A 26757-nucleotide genomic window follows, 5' to 3' on the forward strand; every position below is an offset into this window, starting at 1 on the left:
CTGCCCATGTTTGAATGAATGAAATAACCAAAAAAATATTTTGAAAATCTATCTATCTATCTCATGAAGAATTGAAAAACTCAGAAAAAATTACGACAAACAAGAATAATTTGCTTTTAAAAATAAAATAAAAACTTGAAAAAACGGTTTAGATGTCGAACTTATTTTGGAAGAACTGCTAATGTTTGAAGATTGGAAATCTTCTCAAAAATGGGTTGGAAGTTTTTCTGTTTATTAAAAAAATTATCATTACTAAAAGGGTGGATAACCCTTGGATAAACTTACATAAAAAAATCAAATTTGTTTTTATGAAAATGTTTTTAAAGATATTTTTATAGGTTTATAATTTTAATTATTTGTTATTTATTTATATTTTTTCACATTCGACTTTTTGTCCATTTGACCTTTTGTCCATTCGACTTAATGACGCACATCCGGATAAGTTAACCCCGTTAACTCAGAAGCAAGGTACGTAGATTAAATAAGCCAAGTCGTGTTTCCCAACTGTCTAAAACTAGTTAGAACAAACCCCGAATTTCATACAGAGATTTTCAGAAAAGTAAAATCTTTAAGGGGTTACATACATGTACATCGTCAAAAAAGTCAGAGGTTAGTATGAGCGCACACTTCAACATTTTTTAAATTCAGTTTTTGCACATTTTTCGTCTTGAGAGTCTTCAGCCAATTTAGTCCATCCCATCTCGAGATATCATGGCACCCGTAAATCAACTCGGGGTTTAGAGAAAAACGCCAACAAAGTGTAACATCCCGCTTTGCGCATGGCAAAATTTTTAGCTTAAATCGCCTCTTAAATCGTCTCTTACTCATTTTAATCATGAAATATCTTCATGAAACTTTCAGGAGTGATTAATAATCATCTTTTGAATAGATTTAACAAATATTCTGTAATATTTTTTTTTGTGATTTTCTACATGTATGTAACCCCTTAACAAACAATCAAATTTAACCGAATTAGACTTAGACCCACCTTCAAGTATACCTATGTGGGATGTTGATCAAAAAATTGTTACTCGATTATCTCGACATTTTTTCTGTACGGTTGTTTAGCATGCCAAATTGAATCGAAAAACGCTTTTAAAACAATTTTTTTAACAAAAAAATTATTAAAGGCGTTTTTGATTCAGTTTGGAAATCAGAGAAATTTCCTGGACAATGGACAAAATTTATTTTTTTCTGAAAAAATCTTCAAATAAAATCCAGTTTTGGTGCTGATTATTTTTTGACAGCTGAAACACCCGCTTACCTTATCAAATCTATTTGCCTTGACCCACAAGATTTTCTTGTTGCCTTTAGGTCATTTCATCCATTTGACAGTACTTCTAACCTTCAAGTTGTCAACTAGATTGGTAACCCTCAGAAACATTTATTAGCAAATTCAATTCCATTCTTCAAAGCGATTAATTCAAAAGCCAATAAAGAAAATCAGCTGAGCCGAAGCGTTGCTTCAAAATTGTGGGAAAAACTGTTCACCAGTATTAAATTGAAACTGACTCGCTGTCGAGCGATTGGTCCAACATTAAGCTGCTGTAAACAGAGTCAGAGTCGGCCACCGTTAAACTGGGTTACTCAATTAGTGTTAGTGTGCGGGAAAGGGTAATTAATAAAATCTGATATTCGCGGAATAAATGCGAGTGTTTTGTGCAAATTCAGCGAAAATTTAAACTGACATTCGGAAATTGAGGTGGCATTTTTTTACAGTGCATAACCTCACACACCGCCTGGTCAGAGCGAGTGGTCAATTTCATCAGCCGTTTTCCCGAGGGGCAATCTATAAATAGTACCCGCGTGTGTGTGTGTGAGTGCATTTGTAGAGCATCTATTGGTTCATATTCAACACAAACAGACACCGTCGCTTCTGGTTTCAGCTGCATAGATTTATATTCGCAATTTTTGCGTTAGTTTGAAAAAATCTATTTTAAGCAGGTGCTCATTACCGTGTAAACGTCATTTGACAAGTGTTTAAAATGTCAAATTTTGCCACAATAAAGCTCTGAACTGTCAATCTATGGTCAAAGGAGGCTGCGAGTTATGCGCGCGCTTCCCCTTAAGGAAAATTCCTCACCCCACCACGTCACCGTTTCGTTTTCCCACCTCGCCTACTTGGATGTGTGCGCACTTCAACGCAGCACAGCACACATGTGTGCTGATGTTGTGTGTTATTATCATTATTATAGGTTATGTCTCCATCGACGGTGGCACGAGCTTGAACGGAATCGAGCACCACCACTGCTGACCCACAATGGCCATTCAAACGGTGATCCTTTTATGCTGCTCTCCTGCTCTGCTGGCCATCTAGCTACTGACCGGAAATTGACCTAATAAAATCAAATGATTGATTGGGCGCTCGACTTGATTTGTTGGAGAAGCCGTACGCCGACTAATGAAGGAAATGTCATCCGCGTTGAGTTGACTCGGGAAGCGTACGGAAATTGATTTATTGACATATGAATGTATCAATTTGGAGTTGATTAAACTTTAAAGCGATTGTTGGTTACTTCCTGTGAGCGTGTATTTTGAGAACTGTCAACAAAGATATACACTGAGGAAAATTTTACCGTCAAATTCATGAGAATTAAATTATTTTCGACGAATCATCATTCTGCTGTACGTTGCAGCTTTGGTCCAGCCATTCCAGTGGATTCCGTATCCGCCAGGTTTCGGTTGGAACAATCCGTTGAGGTTACTGAAAGTAAACACCAGGAATTCAATCGTTTACAAACAAACACCCCAACAAATACCCACTTGAAAACGCACGAGTTGTACCACCACCCTCCGAAATAGTGCTGGGCACAGTTCCTGCTCCAGTTGTCATTATCGCTGTCCACCGTGGTAAACTTCATACCCCCACTGTTACCCATACAATCGCCCATGGTTCCACCATAATCGCCCAGCTCCGCCAGCTGGTACTTCCCGCCCTCCCCATCGACCTCAAACCGATCGTACCTCGCCCACCCGTACTCCCCGGCCTCGTTTTTCAGCTCCACCATCAGCTCAAACTCACCGCCGCTGCGCGTAATTTGACTAATCGGCTCCAGCCCGAGCCAAAACTCGCCAAAGCTCGCCATCGCGCCAAATCCGTTCCGGTACTCGGTCCAGTTACGGTTAAAGTCGACCGAGCCGTCAAAGCGCTGCTGGATCACGAGCCAGGTGCCGTGGGACAGGGTGACACCGCACAGAACGGGGATCGGGGCGGGCGCCGTTGGTGACAGGGTGGGGAGCTTCAGCTGGAAAATTCCGGTCGAGGGGGTGTCTCGGCAGGTGGTGATGGTGCTGGATTGAGGGGAATACATTTCATCATCAAGACAAAATTAAATTACCTAAATCAAGAATTTTTCAAAACAAGCGAAATTTCGTGCTACAGACTTTCTTTAAAATATATATTGTGGGTAAACTCTCGTCAACGTTTATTGTTGTCAACAAAAAGCTGAGCTCCATAAAATTTTGACAATTCCCGAAATCCGTATTTTTAGATTTTCTTTGTGTTTGTGTTGTTTTTTTAAGGGAAATAAAATGCCATTTTAAAATTTAATGCAAAAAAACGTGGCTATTGAAAAGTGCTTTCTTTGAAAAGCGCTTCGCTTTAGAAGTATGGCCTTTTTGAGTTCAGTTCGAAGACGACATCATCATTTTTCATATTTTTAATAGTGCCCATGAATGTCCATATCTGAAAATATTTCTTCTAATAAAAAGAATTGTTTTGATTTTTTTATTATCTGTTAATTTTTTGTTGAAGTTTTCAAAGTGTTACCAAAACTACACAAACCTTGACACTAACATTAAAAATGCCGATATCTCTGGAGCTAATGGTCCAATTATGCATGTCAAAAAATGACTCATTCATAAAATGTTCTGATTTCTTTGACAAAAAAAAACAAAAACCTTAACCAATTTCAAAATTCAAGACCATTTTGAAAAAAAAAATATGTTAAAGAAATTTAAGGAAATTTAGTTTTTCAAAGATATATCAACAAATTTGTAGAGAATTTTGAAAGATTTAATCAAAATATCGAAGCACCTTTCAAAAAACTGTAAAAAAATTAAGAAATTCAGTAGAAATTGTACAGAAATTATGAAGAAACTATCAAGAATTGTTCAAATAGCTAAACACTTTTTTAAAATTAAATAAAAATTTTAAACTTAAAAAAATAACAGAAATTAAAAAAAAAATTACGAATTCAATGAAAATTTTAAGGTTGAGAAAAAAAAGAAAGAAACGTAAATAAATTTCAATGAAAATAAAAAAAAATGTTTCGAAAAACTTTTTTTTAATTTTAAGAAATAGAGAAATTTAAAAGTTATTTTAAAGACCTTTTGAATAAATTTAACAACATTGAAGCTTTTTTTTAAAGAAATTTAAAGAAATTTTAAAAAAGTTTTCAAGAAATTTAAAAACAGTGAACGTTTTAAAATTTCAAAGTTAAACTCAAAACAAATTTCAAAACAATTTAATGAAATATAATTTCAAATTTTAAAGAAATTAAAAAAAATTTAAGAAATTTTCAATGAAATTTTTCGAAATTTTAAAGAAATGTTAAGAAATTTTGAAGAAATTTTAAAGAAATTCTAAATTTGTAATTTAAAAGAAATTAAAAATTTGTAATTTGAAAGAAATTTTAATAAAACTTTGAAGAAATTTTAAAGAAACTTAAAAAATTTTAAAAGAAATTTTAAATAAATTTAAAAGAAACTTTAAAATGATTTTTGATAAACTTTAATGAAATTTTTTAAACAATAAACAAGTAAAGAAATTTAAAAGAAAATTAAATAAAAATAAAAAAATATCGAGATTTGAAAGAAACGTAGAGAAATTTTGAAGAAGTTTAAAAAAATTCAAATTCAATTGTAAAGAAATTTTAACGAAATTTAATGAAATTTAAAAAAAAATTAAAGAAATTCTAAATTTGTAGACATTTTCAAAAATAATATTAAAGAAATTTTAAAGAAATTTTAATGAAATTTCAAAGAATTTTTTAAAGGATTTAAGAAAGTTAAAGTTTAAATTTTAAGAAATTTTAAAGAAATTAAAAAAAATAACTTAAACAAATCAATGAAATTTTATTGTTATTTTTAAAAGAAATTTTAAAGAAATTATAAGGCTAGTACAAATATTTTTAAAAGTATTTGTCTCCCCCCCCCCTCCCCCCTTCAAAATTGGCCCAAAAATCAGGGGGCAAAATAAATATTTTTACCCCCCTTGACCTCGGCCAGGGCCGAAGGACAAAAACTTTTTTAAATATTTGCATCGGCCTAAAGAAATAAAAAAAATTAAAAGAAAATTTTAAGAAATTTTACAGAAATTTGAAAGAATTTTTGAAGGAATTGAAAAGAAATTTTGAAGAAATTTTAAAGAAATTTTGAAGAAATTTTAAAGAAATTTTAAAGAAATTTTAAAGAAATTTTAAAGAAATTTTAAAGAAATTTTAAAGAAATTTTAAAGAAATTTTAAAGAAATTATAAAGAAATTTTAAAGAAATTTTAAAGAAATTTTAAAGAAATTTTAAAGAAATTTTAAAGAAATTTTAAAGAAATTTTAAAGAAATTTTAAAGAAATTTTAAAGAAATTTTAAAGAAATTTTAAAGAAATTTTAAAGAAATTTTAAAGAAATTTTAAAGAAATTTTAAAGAAATTTTAAAGAAATTTTAAAGAAATTTTAAAGAAATTTTAAAGAAATTTTAAAGAAATTTTAAAGAAATTTTAAAGAAATTTTAAAGAAATTTTAAAGAAATTTTAAAGAAATTTTAAAGAAATTTTAAAGAAATTTTAAAGAAATTCTAAAGAAATTTTAAAGAAATTTTAAAGAAATTTTAAAGAAATTTTAAAGAAATTTCAAAGAAATTTTAAAGAAATTTTAAAGAAATTTTAAAGAAATTTTAAAGAAATTTTAAAGAAATTTTAAAGAAATTTTAAAGAAATTTTAAAGAAATTTTAAAGAAATTTTAAAGAAATTTTATAGAAATTTTAAATTAAAAAAAAGAAATTTAAAGAAATTTTAAATCAATTTTTAAAGAAATTTTTAAAGAAATTTCGAAGATATTTTAAAGAAATTTAAAAAAATTAAAGCAATTTTAAAGAAATTTTTTATTAAATTTTAATGAAATTTCAATGAAATTTCAAAGAAATTTTAAAGAAATTTTAAAGAAATTTTAAAGAAATTTTAAAGAAATTTTAAAGAAATTTTAAAGAAATTTCAAAGAAATTTTAAAGAAATTTTTGAGAAATTTTAAAGAAATTTTTAAAGAAATTTTTAAAGAAATTTCAAAGATATTTTAAAGAAATTTAAAAAAAAATTTAAGCAATTTTAGAGAAATTTTTAATTAAATTTTAATGAAATTTCAAAGAAATTTTGAAGAAATTTTAAAGAAATTTAAAAAAAATTAAAGAATTTTAAAGAAATTTAAAGAAATTTTAAAGAAATTTTAAAGAAATTTTAAAGAAATTTTAAAGAAATTTTTAAGAAATTTTAAAGAAAATTTTAAAGAAATTTTAATTTTTCTATTTTTGCTCGCCGAGCATTTTTACTTTCTTTGTTTAGATTGATATTTTTTGGCGAAAAATAACACAATTTTTAAGCGTTTTTTCTTACGTTTCGGCAAATTCCTTCGGGAAGTCGCGTGGTTTTGCCTTTCTTACTACCTTACTATTACTTTTATAAAATGTGTACAAAGTACACATATGCGACTGCCGGTGGGTCAAAGAAATTTTGAAGTAATGTTAAACAAATTTTAAAAAAATAAAAAAAAAAAAGAAATTTCAAAGAAATTTTAAGGAATTTGAATTAAATTTTAAAGAAATTGAAAAAAAAATTTTATGAAGAAAAAAAAATAATTTAAATTAAATTTAACTTAATTTTGCATAAGAAAAAAAAATTAAAAAAAACATAGAAAATCTAAATAAATTTTAAAGGACCCTGGAATAAATTAATCTTGAAATATTTGAGATTATTTAAAAAAATAAAGATCATATCATTTTTAAGAATCATTAAAAAAAATTACAGAGCATTTTAAAAAATTAAAGAAAATTATTTAAATCAAATAAATTAAGGAAAATAAATTAAAGAAAATAAATTAAATATTAAATAAAACTTACTTTAAAAATTAAAAGAAAGTGTAAAAAAAATTATAATATCAAGATTCTTTTAAAAAATTACAATGAAATTTTAACAACATTTTTTAAAGAAAAGTAAAAAAAGTACAAAAAAAATTAAAATCATTTTGAAAATTGAAAAAAAAATTGATCAAATTTGAAGTTTTATAGATCTTTTGATATTTTTTTTTTTGATTTTTTGGACCATTTTTTAAAGAAGAGTCAAAAAATTTAAGTACGCTCAAACCCCGTAGTTTGTCGCAAATTGTTGTCAAACGAACGGGGTCACTTTTTAGTTTGTCACCCCTTTTACACGGAGTTCACACCCCCTACCAAACGTTTGTTTTGTGTAAAAATGACAGTTCGTCACTTTTCAGTTTGACTTTGACCAACCAACTGGGTAGAAACGTCAAAAGTCAAACGAAAAAGTGACCAACCACCGGGTTATTTTAAAAATTTATTAAAAAGGTTATGAAATATTAAAGGACTTTTGAGTTTTTTTTAAGGGAATTTGAAAATTTGGAATTTTGAAGGTTTTTGAAGAAATCGTAGAAGTTTTGAAGAGATATTGAAGAAAATAAAGAAATTAAATTTGAAATAATAAGAATTCTGTGAAATTTTAAATTGAAATTTGAAAGAAATGTTTGATGTTGCTTTGATAAGTGGCGCTTTCTAGTACCTGAAAACTAATTTTTCTTCATAAGAGTGTATCTTTTAAAATGCTAAAATGTGAAAAAATTGGGTTCAAACCAAAAATATCATTCTGTATGAAATAGCAAGCAAATAACTTTAGAAACTCACCTGGCATTGTTCACGACTGCACCAGCGTCATCAATGTTATCCAGCCGATTCTGATGGTCCACTAGTGCCCCAGTTCGTTCCACCCCTTCTAGAAGTTCCAATATCCGTGTAACGTTTGCTGATAAATTTTCCATCCGCTCATCCGTTGCAAGCTGATTTTCTCCCACGATAGTCTCGAGCTTCTCAAATAGTTGTGACACTCTGTTGATTTTTTTTTTAAATTTTAGAGATTTTTCGTGGTATGAATACAATTTTATAAAACTCACTTGTTTTCCAAATATTCCAACCGAAACTCAATCAATTCATAGCCAAACGGGCATTGTCCTGTACTGTCAGAAGCAATTGTAAGTTGTAAAAATAGTAACGCAAAAAACGTTTGCAGGAGAATCATTTTGATTGCTGCAAGTAGAAACGAATATAGATTGCTCTCTGACCTACGATCGTGCAAGACTGATTTTATCACATTTTTTCTCGATCGGTTGAACTCGTTTAATCGTGTTCTAACATTTTAAAGTAGCTTAAACAGGAAAAATTATTTCGTCATAATTTCAGTTTGTTTACAATTGATTAAATCATCGCAGAATTTTATGAATATTGGAAGACAAAGTACTCAAATAATCATTTAATTTAATTCCAAAATCCAAAATCAAGTTCATCCTCCCTGTCGCATACATCGATGGCTAATCAAACAAATCCCGTATAAATCGAGCATAATCCAGCCGGCACATTCCAACACTCCAAGAGGAGAGTAAATCCCACTTAACACCACTTTATCAAAGCTTCCATTTCTCACCCCCCGCAAGTTTCGGCGCTGTGGTTGAGTTCCCAATCAACTCGAACCCTTTCGAAAGTTTCGTCGAGCAGTGCAAGTGCAGTGGAAAGATCGGCACCACACTGCTCCTCGTAAGTCGAACGTCGAATTGACATTATGGCATGAGTTTTTGGGTAATTTTGGAACATTTTGGTGATTTTAAATTAACTTAAATAATCTGTTATGATTTAAAAAAAAAAAACATTTTTTTTCTAAGGTTGATCAAACGTCAAATTACCCCAACTGATAAAGTCTTTTATGCAAACTCAATATGTGCAGTTCATACTTCACACACAGTGTGAAAGTTCTTCTTCCTGAATCATTCGGTTGTTCTTGGCACCGCCCGCATCACTCCACTGAAACTCGGCTCGGCTGAGAAGCACACCCCTGCTTAATCGATGCACAAAACGCAAATTATTTGCACTCTGGTACGGCGTCCCAGCAGTCGTCTCCAGACATTTCGAAGTGAGATGGTGATGGTCGTTGTGCCAGTGCCAGAATCGGAACTGTCTTGCTGCACCGGAATATCTTGCCCCCCGAGAAGAAAGTGGGGGGGGGGGGAGGGGGAAATCGATGATTTTATGCTCTTACAAAGTGTGGCAGGGCGGTGACGACCCTTAAAACTTTCTAAAAGAAATCTCCAATGCAATAGAAAATAAAACATTAAAAAATGGAAGCTCTCTGTCCCGAACCGACATTCTTGAATCTTGTCCACAGCGGCACAACCCGAGCAGACGGAAATATTGTACGATCAGTTCCTAGCTGGACTCGTTCACTGGAAACGACCGGCGACTCAGTGACCGACGAAATAGGCGGCGGGTCAGATGCGGGCATAAAAATGTCAAAATCTTTTCCCCCCTCACTTCGTCTCACCATCCAGCTGCAGCTTTGTTGACAAACAAACGGAGCACGCGGTCGCATGATGGCGGCATCGAGCCAGAATTGGGGGTGATCATGTGATTAAGAATGAAAGTTTTTTCAAGAAAGATAATATTTTTCCGACCGAATAAAAAAATTGCGAGCATGTTCAAACAATTATTCCTGATGTCGGAGAAGTGATAAAAAAGCAAAATTTTAATCCTTAACTTTTCTATAAATTGAATTTTTTCACTCCAACTGGGAACCCCTAGTTCTATCAACGACCGTTTTCAATGACCGTGAGAAAATGCCAGAAAATCCAGCTACGAGCTAAATCCACAATAACTTGGGAAGGTCAGTTTTTGATATTGTGAGAAGATCGAAATATGTTATTGGGATGATCGGATTAGTTGTTAAAATAACAAAAATCAATAACAAAGATTTGTTCGAAGAATAACTTAAACTGTTATTATGTTGTTAATGCAATAACAAACCAATAACACAGAAGGAATCATGAAGGAATAACAAGATTTGTTATTTTGTGCGGAGAGGTGGAGCAGCATAATAACAAAAAATGTTATTGAACTGGTATGTCTCCATAACAAAAAAAAAGTTATTGTTTTGGTTTATTTGCCATTTGCAAATAAACCTGCAGTTGCCATAACTCCTCTGTACTAGTTAGGGCTGCAGAGTCGGGTACCTCCAAGCGACTTTGAATCCATACTTTGAAGACAACTCCGACTCTGGATGCAGGATATGACGTCAACGACGACTTCAGCTCTCCAAAAATACCCGACTTCACAGATTCCGACTCCAAGTAAAAGTTGCTGAAAATTAGATGAATCCGATGCAGTCTCCGAGGTCTCACTCCAGCTCGAACTTCAACGTCAGCTCCGACTTGCTGGCTCTGTGAAAATAATAACAGTTTTTGTTATTCACACTTCAAAAATTCTCAATAAATAAATCAATTCCGTTAGGGAATATAACAAAATTAAAAAAAAACTCTCAAAAGTTAATTTTATCGGATTAATTTCAGCTTGAAACCCCATTTCATGGTGAAAAAAATGAACCCGATGAAATTGGTCAAAATTATTTCATAGTTCTAGCTAATTTTAGTAAAATCCCAAATCAAACAATTAAAAAAATCATCTTTCAAAATTTCAACTTTTTAGAATACCTTGACGAAATTGGTCAAAATTATCCCATAGTTCTAACCATTTTAAACAAAGTCCCTTAGAAGGTATATGAAATAATTAAAAAAATCAACTTTCAAAATTTCAACTTTTTAGAATAATTTTAGCTTAAGAACCCCATGGCCAAAATAATGACCCTGACGAAATTGGTCAAAATTATCCCATAGTTCTAACCATTTTAAACAAAGTCCTTTAGAAGGTATATGAAATAATTAAAAAAATCAACTTTCAAAATTTCAACTTTTTAAATAATTTTAGCTTAAGGACCCCATTTCATGACCAAAATAATGACCCTGACGAAATTGGTCAAAAAGTATCCCATAGTTCTAACCATTTTAAACAAAGTCTTTTAGGGGTATATCAAATAATAAAAAAAATTCAACATTCAAAATTTCAACTTTTCAGAATAATTTTAGCTTAAGGACCCCATCTCATGGCCAAAATAATGATCCCGACGAAAGTAGACAAAATTATCCCAAAGATCTAAACATATTTAACAAAAGAAAAAATAATAACAGATTGTGTTATGGGCACTTAAAAACTTTTCCATTTGTGCGATTTATGGTAATTTTATTTCTGATTATTTCCGAACGAATAACAAATTTTGTTATTGGGAGAGTTTTTGAAATGTATTTATAACATTACCTCTTATTAGCGTGTTATTAAACATTTTCAATATAATATCACTTCAATACCAAATTTTGTTATTTTATCAGAAACTGTTATTATTTTTTCTTCTTGAAGTTGAAATTCAGGATAAAATAATAACACTTTTTGTTATTTTAACAGGGTTTGTTATTGAAATATTATTTATTTTAGTTATAACCGTCTGCCCGGGAAGCTGGGGTAGACTGGTATTCACCACCTGGGGCTGTACTATGGTACTATATCTCTTACTTTTTGAGCTAATAATTAATACTGATTGACTTTTTTAAATTAAAATTATTTTACTAAAAAGCAAAAAATAAATAATTATAAGCAATTTTTTGATAAAGATAATCAATATTATTTGAAAAATATGAAGGAAAAAAAACAAATTGCATTGCAAATTTCATTTCAAGTTTTTGCTCTCTTCTTCAACAATTTCTCAAAAAAATGAGGGGACAAACTAAAAATATCGCCAAAAACTTTATTTTTTTCCTTCAAACAAAAAGTACAACCTAATGAAAATTATTCACAATCCTACGATAAAAAAGAAAGAATAACATCATTTTAAATTTATTTTCAAATTTAGAATTTTGAGAATACAGAGCGATACAAACCGTTGGAATTTAGGTAAAAAAATTTACATGAATTCATTGATATATTGCAATTTTCTTATATAACGATCTTGTTCAAAATTTAAAAAATCAAGCTTATTTTTATATTTCAGTTTTTTGTCCACTTTCACTTGATTTGTTCTTAAACTTGTTGGCAATTCCCGAGCAGACGGAAATAACTTGAGAAGGTCAGTTTTTGATATTGTGAGAAGATCAAAATCCGTTATTGGGATGATCGGATTAGTTGTTAAAATAACAAATTTCCATAACAAAGATTTGTTCGAAAAATAACTCAAATTGTTATTGCTCTGTTATTTCAATAACATACTAATAACATAGAATCCAGAACAATAGAATAACAAGGTTTGTTATTCTGACCGGTGGATGGGGAGCACCAAAATAACAAAAACTGTTATTTATATGGATTGATTGCATAACAAAAATTGTTATTATTTTATCAAATAGAAATCTGAATCTGATAAAAAAAATATCAAAATTGTAACAGAAAAAATAATGCTTTTCATGCTGATATCAAATAAGTTTTGAAAAAGGTATCTTTGATACACAACTCGCAATTTTTTTCATTGGTTTTAACTTTTTAGTGTGTTGGTTAAAGACTTAAAACTGTGCTGACTTACCGTTAAATTTTACTTTTTTTGAGTGGATTTGTTGGTCCTAGTTGCTGTTCAACCTAAAAATTAATAAAAATGATCACAAAGTGTCATATTCTTTCAAAAGAAAACAATTAATGCACTTATCTAAAGATGCTCGTGTTGGTGATATTCATCTCCACAGATAAAATCTGATAATATTCTTAAGGCGGCGTTTGTAACTCTTTTGAAAACCGCTTTTCTGAAAAAAGTTGGGAAATAATTATTAATCATTTGAAAACAACCTACTCTCTTCTTGCACGGAACTAGCGCTGTCTTAAGTCGTTTGATTGTCCTGTTTGCTGAACTTTCTGTTGGAATGTCCTGGACGCGTAGTAGTTCGGTGAATTGTGAAACTATTCCGCATGTGTGCATGATATAACTCTAACTCACTAGACAAACCAGAGGTCCAACATATTTTAATTCGTTCAACTGACTAAGACTGCTGCCATAAAAAATAACAAAAGAGCGTTTCAAAATGATATTATTAATGATATATTAATCGATTGTCTCATAATAAATTATTAAATTTTCCTTGCGGCTTGATTCTGAGTTCGCTGCAAATAAGTTCGTTAGCAAAAAAAGATCCCCTAAGTCTCATACAACCTACATGAAGTCCTGCACCACTCACCAAAACGGTTTCGACGGGCTCGGTTCCTTCGAGGAACCATCCTGATTGTTCATGTGATGCTGCTGCTGAGGCGAATGCTGCTTCTTGCAGTAACGCTCCGTCGACCTGGACGCCCCTCCGAAAAACTGTCCACTGCGCCGCTCACGCCATACGTGACAGCCTAGTGACCTCCACCGGTTTGGGACTTTTTTGACGGCCGCCTTGGACATCTGGCGTTAGTACGCGCGCTGTTTATACCGCCGGTAGTAGTTCTGGACGACGACGGCCGCCGATCGCACCTTGTCCTGCTCCGTAATGCGACTCTTGCGCCCCTTGTACGACTTCTGAATGCACTTGGCCGCTTCGTACAGCACGCGATACTCACGATCTGCGGAGCGAGTTTAAAAAAAGTTAAGCTTATGTCAAGGGTGATCAAGATGTTACTTACCGGTCAGTTTGAGGTTATAAAAGTCCTTTTGAACGTGTTTGCGCCTGTCTGCAGGAACCCGATAAAGACCTGCGTCGTTGGCGGAGAATCCGAGAACATGACGGAAGCATCCTGTGGGATTGAGTGGCTCGCCGCCGATGGCAACGGACTTAACGAACCGTCATCGTGGTACCTGAAATTAAACTATTGAACTCACTGTAACTTTTCAAATAATATTTGAACCTACCGGTAGTTGTGATCGCTAAACTCAAAGTTAAACTACTCAAACTGGGACGACGGCAGCGAGTACAGTTCCATGCAATAATCCAATTCCGGTCGAGTCCTTGCTAATAAATTTCAGTATGGGAATGCCCAGCGATATGATTTCCTCAGATTCGTTCTAAAATCAAAAGTATAATAAAAAATAGATCATTTCTAGCAAAATAACTTGCAGAACATTGTAATTGGGCCAATATCGAAGTTTACACAGTGTCTATCCTGCTCGTTCCTAATGTAAACATCAACTGACATGAGCAGGATAGACGGTACCATTCGACATTGGCCCATTTACATTGTTTTGTTTTTGAGCGTTATCCAATAAGTTCGAAAACTAATAATAACAATCACTCAAGAGACAAAAACAATAGCTTACCTTTCAATCAAAACTCACGATCGGATCGAGAAACTCAGCTTCTGTTGCTTCGGTTGAGGCGGTGGACTGATTCTGCTGTCCAATGAAACGGTGGGTAGGAACTGCTAGAGGTTTTTCCACTTTCCTCCGCCGACGATTCAATCACCTCTGGGTGAATGTAAACAAAACACACACACAATGGCACGACGGGACAAACAAACACAGCCTACTGCGACAACTCTCTCAGCTGCTGCCGCTGCTGCTGTTTATGCGGCGCGCGCAGACTGAATGTAAACATACGTACACTGTTCGGTGGAATTAAGTAATGTTGTACGTTAATACTCACATAAAAGTTTTTTTTTTAAATGTGGCATTCATTTATACTGTTTAAGAATAATCGTATGAGCGTAAAAGTGTGTAAGTATATGAAGTTTTTTTTTCGAAGGTTTATTTTTGGATTGTTAATATTGTTTCTGAAATAGATGTTAATTTCCTTACTTTTTATATAGTTCAATGTGGCAATGTTAACATTGCATGTATCAAGTTCGTGAAACCCCCCTGACAAACAAAACATACCAAAAATAAACAAAAATATTAATATAATATAGATTTTATCATCATTTTTTTTTGTAGAGCCTTGAAACCACTGCGACCAATTATTCATCATTTTTTTATCATCATAGACTCACTTGAAAGCCATCTTTGTGATAACTTCTCGAACCCATTTTGGAGTATACTCCAAAATGGGTAAAAGAATCTGTTTTGTTAACTGTATCTGTAAAATCTGTAAAAGTGTATTAAAATATCTGTAAGAATTTTCAGATATCCCCTCAATCCTACCCTGATTTGAAGGGACAAGGTGACAGACGTTTGACAGTAAAACAAACTAAATTGAAAAATCTCAATCATCATCCGAATTTTGAAACTCAGATTTACCGGTGGCAAAATAAACATTGTCCGCATGAATTTGAGTCAAAACCCCGCTGGAATCTTTGAGAACCTGTTCCGCCTGACCGAGGAAGCTAACCCGCAACCAAGATGCTGTCGGAAACGAGCGTCACGAAGGTGATTGTGCACCTGCTGGTGCTGCTGGGCGTGGTGGACCACTTTAAACGGAAGCTGCTCGGCTGCTGGAGGGCCAAGAGCGTGCTGGACGTGTCAGACAGCTTTGCGGTCCCCTCCGACGAGGACGACAAGGACAAATCGGTGTGGTTCCTGGACCACGACTACTTGGAGAACTCGTACGGTATTTTCAAAAAGGTGAACGTCCGCGAACGGTTGGTCGGCTGGAACCACACGGGCCCGAAGCTGTGCCAGAACGAAATCTCCATCAATGAGCGTCGGATCAGCTAATACTCGGTGCTCGACGGCATGACGACGGCAGTCCCACGTCGAAGACCTTTGAGCACGTACCGAGTGAAACTGGGCGGAGGAAGTGGAAGAGGTGGGCGTGGAACTCCTGCTGCGGGACATGAAGGACACGACCGTCGGAAATTTGACGCATAAGATCACCAGCCAGCGAACTGAAGCTCACAGTTGCGCAAAATCAAGAACTACCTGCTGAACGGTCGACAACGGTCAGCTGCCGGTGAACCACCAGATCGTGTACCAGCTGCAGGACATCCTGAACCTGCTGCCGGACCTTGCCCAGGAGGATTTTACCGATGCGCAGTACGTGAAGATGAATGGAAAGGAGAAGGAGAAAGATGGTAGGGACGGCGAGAAGGAGGAAAAGGAGAAGAAGTAGGAGAAGAACTCCAATGAACATTGACATAGGGTGTGAGCGAGATAAACTCAAAGTTTACATTTGTTTTTAGGACCTAATAAAATAAGTCTTCATTTTACCATATTTACGTTTCCTTTTACCAATAAACCACGATTATTAAGCAGCATTTTCAGCAAATGTTTTTAAAATTACCATGAGCGGTCTTTGAGTGATATTTGACAGCGATACTTTTAGTGGATATAAATAAGGCACAAATATGTACTAAAAAGTTGGAAAATCGATGCCTCTGTGCTCTCTTGTACTTAGCTTGCTGGTTTTTCCGAGGGTTTTCCGTCTAGTTAGCTTAAGAGAGCACTGGGGAATCTAAATATTAAAAAATCCACAGTAACAAAAATATTATAAAATATATTTTTGATTCACATATTTTGATATGTGCTTTTAAACAAATATTTTGATACCTTTAAATTTAAATTTTGGCAAATTAAAAGATTCAGTTCCAATTTTGATACACAAAATAAATAATATTATTTTTCTGTTATGGTTTTGTTTCGACCTCCTGCTCGGGAAGCTGATGGTTTTAGCTTGACTTGTTATGGACATTAGTAGAGATTTTCTCTTGTTCAACAGTTGCTGAACCGAAAAATATCAAACTCATTACAGTTCATGTTATTGTGTCACAATATGAAAAACATAACTTAAACTGTTATTATCGTCTTATTCCTCATTTTCAATGGAATATCATACCAATAACAGTTCCTGTTATTATGCAATGAAATGGAAAAACATAACTTAAACTGTTATTATCATCTTATTTCAGATTTCCAGTGGAATATCAAACCAATAACAATTCCTGTTATTATGGAATTTGATGGAAAACATAACTCATTATGTTATTATTATCTTATTCCACATTTCCAATTGAATACCATCCCAATAACATTTTTTGTTAAAATAACAGAAACTGTTATTATTTTTTCTTCCAAAAATTATTTGCAAGAATATTCAATAACAGTTTCTGTTATTTTAACAAAATCTGTTATTGAAATGACATGAATTTTGTTATTACCGTCTGCCCGGGTTCTGTTTCGATGTTTTTTTTGTTATTTTCAACACATTTAGTTTTTCCAAAAACTTTAATTCTATTTTTAAATATTCTTTTATTTTAAGTGTTTGTATGAGCAAATCAGAAATCTTGATTATTATTTGTATTTATTTTTCACAGGTTTTTTTTTCTTGTTCTCCAATCTTTGTGCTGCATCAAATTAATGTATTTTTAAATGATTTCAGCTGATTGTACTTAAATTTCCATTGAAATTTTGAAGTTTTTTGAAAAAAAAAATATATTTTTTTGCCCCCTGATTTTTGGGCCAAATTTGAAGGGGGGGGGGGGGGAGACAAAAACTTTAAATAAAATTTGTACCAGATTTATGTTTTATTAACAAATATTAGTATACTTAAAAACAGTTAGGAAGCAAGTATCCCGAGCAGACGGAAATAACTTGGGAATAACATATTTTGATATTTGAAAATAGTAGGCCAATAACATTTTATATTATTCATAACACGATTTGTTATTCGCCGTTATGATTTTTTTGTTTTTGGATTGTTATTGTAATAACAGACTAATAACATTTTTACTTATTCTTCGAACAAATCTTTGTTATTGTTTTTTGTTGTTTTAACAACTAATCAGATCATCCCAATAACAGTTGGAGTTATTCCTTCATAACAAAAAATGTTATTCCAAAGTTGTTTTGGCTTTCAACCAATATCAGACCAATAACAAATTTTGTTATGATAACATAAACTGTTATTAAACTCTCATGATGATTTTATGCTCTTACAAAGTGCGGCAGGGTGGTTACGACACTTACAAAGTTTGTGCGTCCAAAAGATTTTGACCTCATTGTATAAAACAGGAAAAACCTTTAAATTTTCAAACTCTCCACAAACCTCTAACAAATTAATACTTTAAAATCATAAAAAGTGGTTGAATTCACGGTTTCAAAGCCTTCTTTCACAAATTGACATTCTTGAGTCTTGTTTACAGCGGCACATGCTAACATGTCATCGAAGACTGGTATTCACCACGAAGGGTACCACATCTCTGACCTTTTTAGCTTTTGAATAAGTTGATTGACTGCTTTTAAAAGCAAAGTAAACATTACAAGAAGTTCATAATAATCAATGGAGTTCAACACTCCAAAAACTGTTTAGAAAATCTGCAAAGCAAGCTTGATAAACAAATGAAAGATCTCTGCTCATAACTGCCATTCTTGTGTCTTATTTACAGTGGCACAAGCAGATTTTTTTTTCGAAGACCGGTATCCACCATGCAGGGCAGTACAATGGTATTACATCTCTTACCTTTTTAACTAAAGAATAAATCTCATTGACTTCTTTCAGAACAAAGTAATTCTTAAAATATGGCCGAATGAGAAGTTCCGTCCTGGGTGCCGAATAGTGGCCTGCCAAGTGGTCTCAATTTGAATTGTCAAAGTGGAACCGATTTACTGTTCGCACAACGGTATCAAGTATTGCAATTGTTCACTAGAAATAATTGTTGTTTTTATTTTGCCAAGAATGAGAATTCGATGACGGCGGAAGTTTTGCAGACCCTAAGCCGAGGTCAACAAATCTTAAGAAGTTAAAAAACAAACAAATTGCAAAACAGATCTCACCAGCGTAAAAAAAACTATGTCACGTTTGAGCTTGAACAAAGCCTCCTGCTTTGTTTATGTGTACATTTGAAATGCAGCTGTAAATACTGGGGATCATTCGAAAATCACGTTACGCATTCGCTCTTTTCAGCACCCAGCGTCGAACTGGACAACAAATCAACAGGAAACATTTTTTTAAGGGATATTTTTTGGAAATTTCTTGGACAAGCATCAATTTTCCGGCACTTCTTTTTTTTTAAAGAGAAAAAATATTATTCGAAACGTATTTTAAAAAAATTAAAAATGTGCAAAATGCATTTAACAGCAAATTTTTCAAAATCCCCTCTCCCTTCCCTTCTTTTGATAAAAATCATTTAAAGCGACCAAAATTTGGTTCCTGGCATGCTTTTTATCACTTTACCTACTGAAATAAAACCTAGTTCTTTAGGACCCAATTGAATTTTTTGCTTCCAAAAATTGCAATAAAGCCAAATTTATGAGATTATAAAAATCACTGTTTATTTACGGAATGTTTGTTAAATTAGACAAATAGACAATTAGATCTTAAATTAAAATATTTTTAAAATATTGAAAAGTAACATTTTTGAAGTGCAGAGTCCTTAAAACGTTTTTCAATGCTTTAAACACGAGTTTTCTGAGATATTGTGAGATTTAAACCGACTAGAGGTTTGAGGCTGTAAAAGGTGTCTTAAACCATCGGCCATTATTCGGCTATATTTGTTTGAGAAAAGCATCAAAATCTTGATTCAGAATGATTAAGTCAATAAAAAAATCATATTGACAAATTTGTGGAGTATTTTTTTCGTTCCTTTTTTGATTTTTTCCCCATAAATTTACAGTTCTTGGGTCGCCAACCAAATCTTTAAAATGGAAAACGCCTCCCACCCTCAACTCCTGGCAAAGCCAAAAGGAATGGAAGAGATTTGTGCGGCTGACGGTTTTGTGGTTTTGAACAGGAACGAACGGGTTTCCTCGAGTCTTCGCCGAGAAGTTGCGGGCATCTCCTCCCGTCGTCTTCGGTGAGTGGATTAAAATTACTGGGTATCGGTTTAATTTTGAATAAAGTGCAAATCTTGACTGAATTTGAATGATTTTAACGCGTCGATTCGTTTCAGTGCCAACTCCGACAACTTTGGCATGCCACGTGGGTTGCATACCCACCGGGCTATTTCGTCGTGATTCAAAATAGCTTTAATGCCCCGATGGTGAAGCTTCTATGTTGGCCGTTTATGAAAAGGAAAAGTGTAATTCTACCACTCTGGTCGCGCCAGAATCCAGGTCGGAATTCCGGAGCATGATGCTTCTTTAGCGATGCATATAGCTCGTGCGGATCATAGCGGCAACAAGGTGGCAGCACACTGTCTCGTCAAGTAGGCCCTGCAGGTGCGGCCAACGCTGTCATCCAAGGAGGCTTGCCGGCGGCCATATTGCATTTCCCACCCTGGCAAGGCTTGCTGTGATGGAGAAGGTTATGTTTGCGTTGAATCTCTTGGTGCTCTTGGTGAGATTGTGTCAACAACGGCTGAAAAGAGGGTTGCGGGTGGGTGGACTTTAAACAAAGTAGGCTTGGTGGTGACTTGCTGGCAGGGCCTCAAGGGTATGGACACGTGGGAAAGGTGCCGTACGTTTCTATTATGTTCTTCTGGGGAGAATAATTACATATTAATGGGAGGGATTCAACGTTGATGATGAGCCTTGAAGGACAGCTGTGCCAAATGGGGCAGATTCTTCAACTAATTGACAGTTGACAGATCAACCTTAGCTACTTTCGATAAGAAATTTGTCGGGCTGGCATAAATCAAAAATGGCATGACATCGAGCAAATTATCATAACCGGAGTGTTGTTAAAAGTGACAGCTCTTTGTTTTTTTCTCGTGAAAATCATGCACGCTGACGGGAAACAAGTCATTTTGACGAGTTTTTAGTGGTTTAACAATTCAATTCCTCAACCCCTCCAAAAACTATTAAACAGCGATAAAATTCAACCACACCGTTTGTTTCCAGCAACTTTATCATCTCCCCCAAGCTCTCTAAAACCAACATTTACGACGACGATGATGATGACGAGCAGCACGATGAAAATAATGGCCCCCGGAGAATGCGCGCGCCAAATCCCTTCCCCTCCCTTGAAACGGAGCTCGAACAGGAGAGGACATCACGGAAAAAACGTTTTACCATTCAATTGACAATCTCTTCCATCATTCTCTGCTGGTACTGGGAATACTACTACAGTACTTTTTGCAATTGCTTCCCTCCCAGCTGGTCCCCCCCCCCCTTATAGTGGGTGGGCGGTGGTGCATTTCTATCCACTGATGGAATTCATCAACAAATTGCTGCTGCTGCTACGACTGCTCGAATGCTCTGAAACTATTAGGGGAAATTCTCGTATCTTTGGCAGGTTAAGCACTCGCTCCTAACTCCATCCAATTTGCTGATTTTCACTATTTAAACAACTAGTTTTGCAAAATTTTTGATAGAAACTTGCTTGCTCACTTCTTATTGAGCTATTTATCACTCGATTTCAGTTGAAATCGCTTTTAATGAGCTTTAATTGAATGTCGAAGTTCTGACCTGCCAACATTAGAGGCACGCTGAAATTAGATGCTGTTCCCCTATATAGTTTTCCCTCTTTTTCTGGGAGTGATAGGGGAGAGATGAACGATGTTGCACAATTTAACTTGTTTTTCTATGAATTATTGTTAATTTATCAATCAAGTTCATTTATCACATCAAGTTAAGGTGAAAATCAAAATTGATTTGAAGTATTTTTATTGTCTTTTTGACTATCGTCCCATTGAAACGAGCTGTCAAAATTGAAAAAAAAAATCATTTAGTAGTCTATCATTGTGAACCAAAAAAACAGCTATTTAAACATATTTTTAGGACCCAATTTACATTGAAAACATTGCTTTTGTAACTTTAACTTAATTTTCACTAACTCGCAGTAAGCGTGTAGTTTTCTGTCAAAAATGCCCTCACGCATGTTTAAATCTTCACACGCTCAACAAAAATAACCAAACTTATGGGTTGTTTTCACTTAAAATTTTATCAAAAGAGAGCCCACCTAATAATAAAATTGAAACTCGAGAATGAAAATAATTTTAAAATCACTCCTAAATTTTAAAATTTAGTGGTTTCAACTAGTGGTTTTTTACCCACGCTGCATGTTAAAAAAGATCATTTTCACAGCTTCATTAATTTACATTTAAATTGCACAAATAGTCTCCAAGATATCGCGAGTTGGAAAATATTGGCGAATGACAATGAGAAATACTTACTTTGAACCATTTGCAACCGGCAGTCCGATAAACTAAATCTAAACAGAAAAATCACAGCATTTCTAAAAAAAAATCTCTGGGAAGATTTTCCTCCATGAAATATTTTTCAATTCCGGAAATGACTTAGCAGAACAATTTCTTATTCCAAATGTGATATCGCTAGATTAACCTGAATTTTAAAATTCTTTATTTTCAAAAAAAAATATTTTTAAAAAATTTGAAAATGGTACCGGAGTTAAGATTTTTGAAAAAAATATTTTTTTTGAAAATAAAGAATTTTAAAATTCAGGTTAATGAATTTTAAAATTCTTTATTTTCAAAAAAAAATCTTTTTTTCAAAAATCTTAACTCCGGTACCATTTTCAAATTTTTTAATTCAAATTTTAGTAATAAAAAGTTTTTTCCGTGTTCCTTTTTCTAAATTGTCCCCATTATAACCTAAAACTTTGCCGAAGACACTAAATTGATCGTTCAATTCTTTTCAAGCCAGATATAGAACTATGTAATTAAAAATTCGGATAATCAAGTCTGGACTGTATTTATATCTGGAGTGTATCTAAACGGTCCTATTAGAGGGTGACGATTCTCGAGATTTTCTATTTCCCGGGAATCGAAAGTTGAATTTGACATTTTCCGGGAATTGCCGGGACCCGGGAGTTTTTTTTTACTATGCCAATAGTTCCAAAATTTAAAATGGACAGTAATAAATTTGTTCCATTTTAAATGAATTCAGTTACAATCAATTCATACTAAATCTATGAAACCTTCGCGGCCTAAGTCTTAAGCTTACTTGACAGATAGTATCTCAATGGGAGCATTATTTTATAACGTAACGCAAAAAATAGGATTATTAACCTCCTCCTCTCACTCGCAGCAAAATTTTCATACAAATAAAAGAAATATGGTGCATAACACAGCCTTCGACCTCCTCCTTCCCCACAACTGTGTTACGTAATAAAAGAACGCTCCCTTACTAGACAACTCGTTCCAAAGTGACCACAGTTGGTCCATTGTAAAGTGTTGTATTGTAATTTTTGTTGCACTAAAATAAAAAAAAGGATCAGAAATGGTTGCAAAAATTGACTTAGGGCTTTAGGACCCTATTTTGGTAAAAATGCCTTTGGCAGTGTTGCCAATTTCTCAAAAAAAATATGTTTTTTTTCAAAAACGTGAAATTTGTTTAATTTTATTTTCAGATGTAAAACAAATCAAAAAGTGACATAAAATTTGATATCGTGCTCTGTTTTCAAGTAGAAGCCACACATTTTTTTTTATTTTGATGTTTAAAAAAAAGCGTTTTAGGGCCAGTTGATTTTTGACACTTCGATATTTCGCGTTGAATCTTAATCAACCCTTTCAGGCCTGAATTTTCAAAAAAATATTTTTTTAGTTAATGATGGGACAATGATTCTTTTGACCGTCCGAAAATTAAAGGCTAGTTTAGGAATTTTTCATATTTGGGTCATATATGATCCATCAGGCTTGACAGGGTTAAATATATCTTCCAAATATTGAAAAGTCACATTTTTGAAATGCAGAATTCCTAAATTCCTGAAATGCAGAATTTCCTAATTCTTTTCAAGCCAGATATAGAACTATGTAATTAAAAATTCGGATAATCAAGTCTGGACTATATTTATATCTGGAGTGTATCTAAACGGTCCTATTAGAGGGTGACGATTCTCGAGATTTTCTATTTCCCGGGAATCGAAAGTTGAATTTGGCATTTTCCGGGAATTGCCGGGTCCCGGGAGTTTTTTTTACTATGCCAATAGTACGAAAATTTAAAATGGACAGTAATAAATTTGTTCCATTTTAAATGAATTCAGTTACAATCAATTCATACTAAATCTATGAAACGTTAATTTAAGTAGCTTCATTATTTTGAGAAACTATATAAAACCTTTTGATTTATTTCCGAATCTGCAAATACAAAATCGTTTCTTGAGCTTTTCAAGTCTCAACATTGTAGTTTAAAATATTTACGAATCTTAATTCGCACTGAGTGATTTTTCAAAAAATGCACAAAATTGTTATAAGATTTTTGTAAAAAAAACTTATATAGCTACTATAATTTCCCAGTATCGGGAATTTTGCAATATGATAAATAACAACTCAAATCAACAAATCAAACTGTTTTTTTTTGTAATTTTTATGGTCAACTGTAAATATTTATTGAAGTAATATTTACAGTTATCAGAAAAATCCATATGTTCACAATAAAAACTAGAAAGAGAAGATATGGGAATTGAACTAAATTTGAAAAATCTTTTCTCTCTTAGGCCGATGCAAATATTTAAAAAAGTTTTTGTCCCTCGGCCCTGGCCGAGGTCAAGGGGGCAAAAAAATAAAAAAATATAAAAATTTAAATAACAAGCCATAGTCTTCACATTTAAATGAAAAAAGTGTTTTAAAATGCATTTTACACTAGTTCAGTTGTTTTGCAATCATTAGTTTTCAAAAAATCTAAGATCTGACAAAAACAAAAATTGTATCGAAAAAAAAAGATTTTGCATCGAAAATTTTCAAAAAATCTTAAGATTTTTTAATAAACCCAAACATGCTAAAAATGATTTTAAACGCAGAAGAATGTATTTTAATTTGATTTCAGCTGGTTGCACTTAAATTTTCAATGAAATTTTAAAGTTTATTGTAAAAATATTTTTTTTGCTCCCTGATTTTTCGGGCCAATTTTGAAGGGGGTGGGGGGGGGGGGGGTGACAAAAGCTTTTAAAAATGTTTGTACCAGCCTTAGAAATTAAAAAAAAATATTTGAAAATAAAACGATCGATTTCATTTCTGGAGTGTAACTTCTAAATATTTTCAAGTTAAATTTTGGGTCATCTTAATTCTAAGATTCTAAGACAAATCTAGAATGGTTTTAATGAAAAAACTTTTATTTTGAACAGAAAAAAATTTTGGTTGAAAAAGTGATTTGAATAAATAGGTGAGTTTTTACTTAAAACTTAAATAATTTTTTTTATCAACATAAGCACGACTTTGTCAAAATTTGTCAAAATATGAATGGTCCTTTCCTACCCCCAAACAGAGAAAAAAATGATGGTAATATTCATTTGGAAATGGTGACAGATTTTGTGTCAAAAAAAAATGTGTAACTTATTTTTTCTGTGCTCAACTTATTTTTTCTCTGAACCTAATGTCACTCAAAAAGCTTTTATAAGTAACCCTACGTTCAAAATCTCTCAGTTTTCGTCAAAACCGAACCTACTCAGAAATGAGTAGATGGGGCAACTGTCAGATTAGGGTGAAATTCACTCAAATTTTGGTGAATATTACTCAGTTTTCCTTGAATTTTGAGTGAGATTCACTCAAATCTGACAGAAGCCCCATTTACTCATTTCTGAGTCAGGTTCGGGTTTGACGACGGTTTTGTGACTTCATATTGAAAATTAGTCAATTCTAAGTTATTCTGGATAAGCGTGATCTCACTTTTTGTTGTGCTTAATGTGTGTGCAGTTATGTAGAAATTAAGATTACCCTACATTGAGTTCAATACAACTTGAAATATTAGAAAAAAGTTAAATTTTGGAAGGTTGAAAAATTGGTTGGCTGAATAATGCCTCTTTTTGTTTAATTTTACTTTATAAAAATGTTAAAATATGAACCTGATTAATATTCAATAAAAACTGATGAAAATTCAAATTAATCTTTTTTTGATAAAAAAAATTTGTCATCATTTCCTGATCATGATGAATATTACAATTTTTTCTGTAAAGGCTTTCTAGTCAGAAATTTACCCACACATTCAAAGTACGTTTACATGACAGCTGCGGGTTGGTTTGTATCAGATTTGCTATCTTTTTCTTGCAATTTTTTTTTGTCATGCGACTTCTAGCTATTTTTTTACTAACCGAACGATATGTCAGCCAACCTATTTCGCAGGGCTGTGACAGCTCGAGCTCGATCATTGTTTGCATCAGAACACTGTGACGAGAAGTTTGTCATTTTTGGGTTAAATTATATGTTTTTCACTGGGCCAAGAAAGCCTTATTGGCAATTTCGTTTGTTAAACTCAAGTAATTGAAATCGTCAAAGGCTATTTAAGAGATCTTCCCAACTTTTATTGTTTTTTTTTAAGGTAAAAATAACCCACCGTTCCTTACCAGTTCCCCTCTAAACATTCGCAAAACCAACTCCAACTGCATGCAACGATGCTGTACCGTAAACGAAGACAGTTCTATGAAATTCCGAGAAGGGGAAAAAGGAAGCAAGACCGACAGATGAAGGCGAGAGATTTACGGGATACAGTTACAGAGAGGGAAAAAAGAAGGGGGAAAGCATTTCCGGCCACCCTGGTTTTATCCTTTTATCCCCCTCCCTTTTCAGTAGCGCCGTGTAATTGTTTCCGGGTGGCCTTGGACAAGATACCACCACTCAGCAGCTCGACGACTTCAGTTGGTTATTTAGTCAGTCAATCAGAGAAAGCGTTGGGATTCCACTGTTGGGGAGTTTAACGCTAAATTTAGATTCGTTCGCCGTGCATTAGCGTGCAATTTTGAAGGCTGTCAGAGCGTTTGACAACTCGTTCGGGACACGTGCACGGTTAGGCTAGAACAGTCAAAGTTTGCTTTGATTTCATCATGTAAGGAGCTTCGATTTGTTTGGAGTTTTGTTCTAGCTCGGGTGTTATCAGTGAGCAGGAAGCGGTGGGCCGTTCACGTGATTGCATTTGTTTTTGTTTTGGGGCGTCATCCGGCGCAGTTAAA

The 26757-nt window shown here is 33.3% G+C and overlaps 1 protein-coding gene and 1 pseudogene across 1 annotated transcript; one reads left to right on the forward strand and one right to left on the reverse strand.

Moving 5' to 3' along the window:
• Positions 1–2442: 2442 nt before the first annotated feature.
• Positions 2443–8343, reverse strand: LOC6051864 (fibrinogen-like protein A). Its single transcript, XM_038267007.1, has 4 exons — positions 8173–8343; positions 7907–8107; positions 2764–3291; positions 2443–2704 (listed from the first exon to the last, which is right to left on the reverse strand). The coding sequence occupies exons 1-4, from the start codon at positions 8295–8297 to the stop codon at positions 2599–2601; spliced, it is 960 nt and encodes a 319-aa protein (XP_038122935.1). The 5' UTR covers positions 8298–8343; the 3' UTR covers positions 2443–2598.
• Positions 8344–15191: 6848 nt separating this feature from the next.
• On the forward strand, positions 15192–16237 carry LOC119771214 (annotated as a pseudogene).
• The last annotated feature ends 10520 nt before the right edge of the window (positions 16238–26757 follow it).

Source organism: Culex quinquefasciatus, chromosome 1, assembly GCF_015732765.1.
Source record: "Culex quinquefasciatus strain JHB chromosome 1, VPISU_Cqui_1.0_pri_paternal, whole genome shotgun sequence".
NCBI lineage: Eukaryota > Metazoa > Arthropoda > Insecta > Diptera > Culicidae > Culex > Culex quinquefasciatus.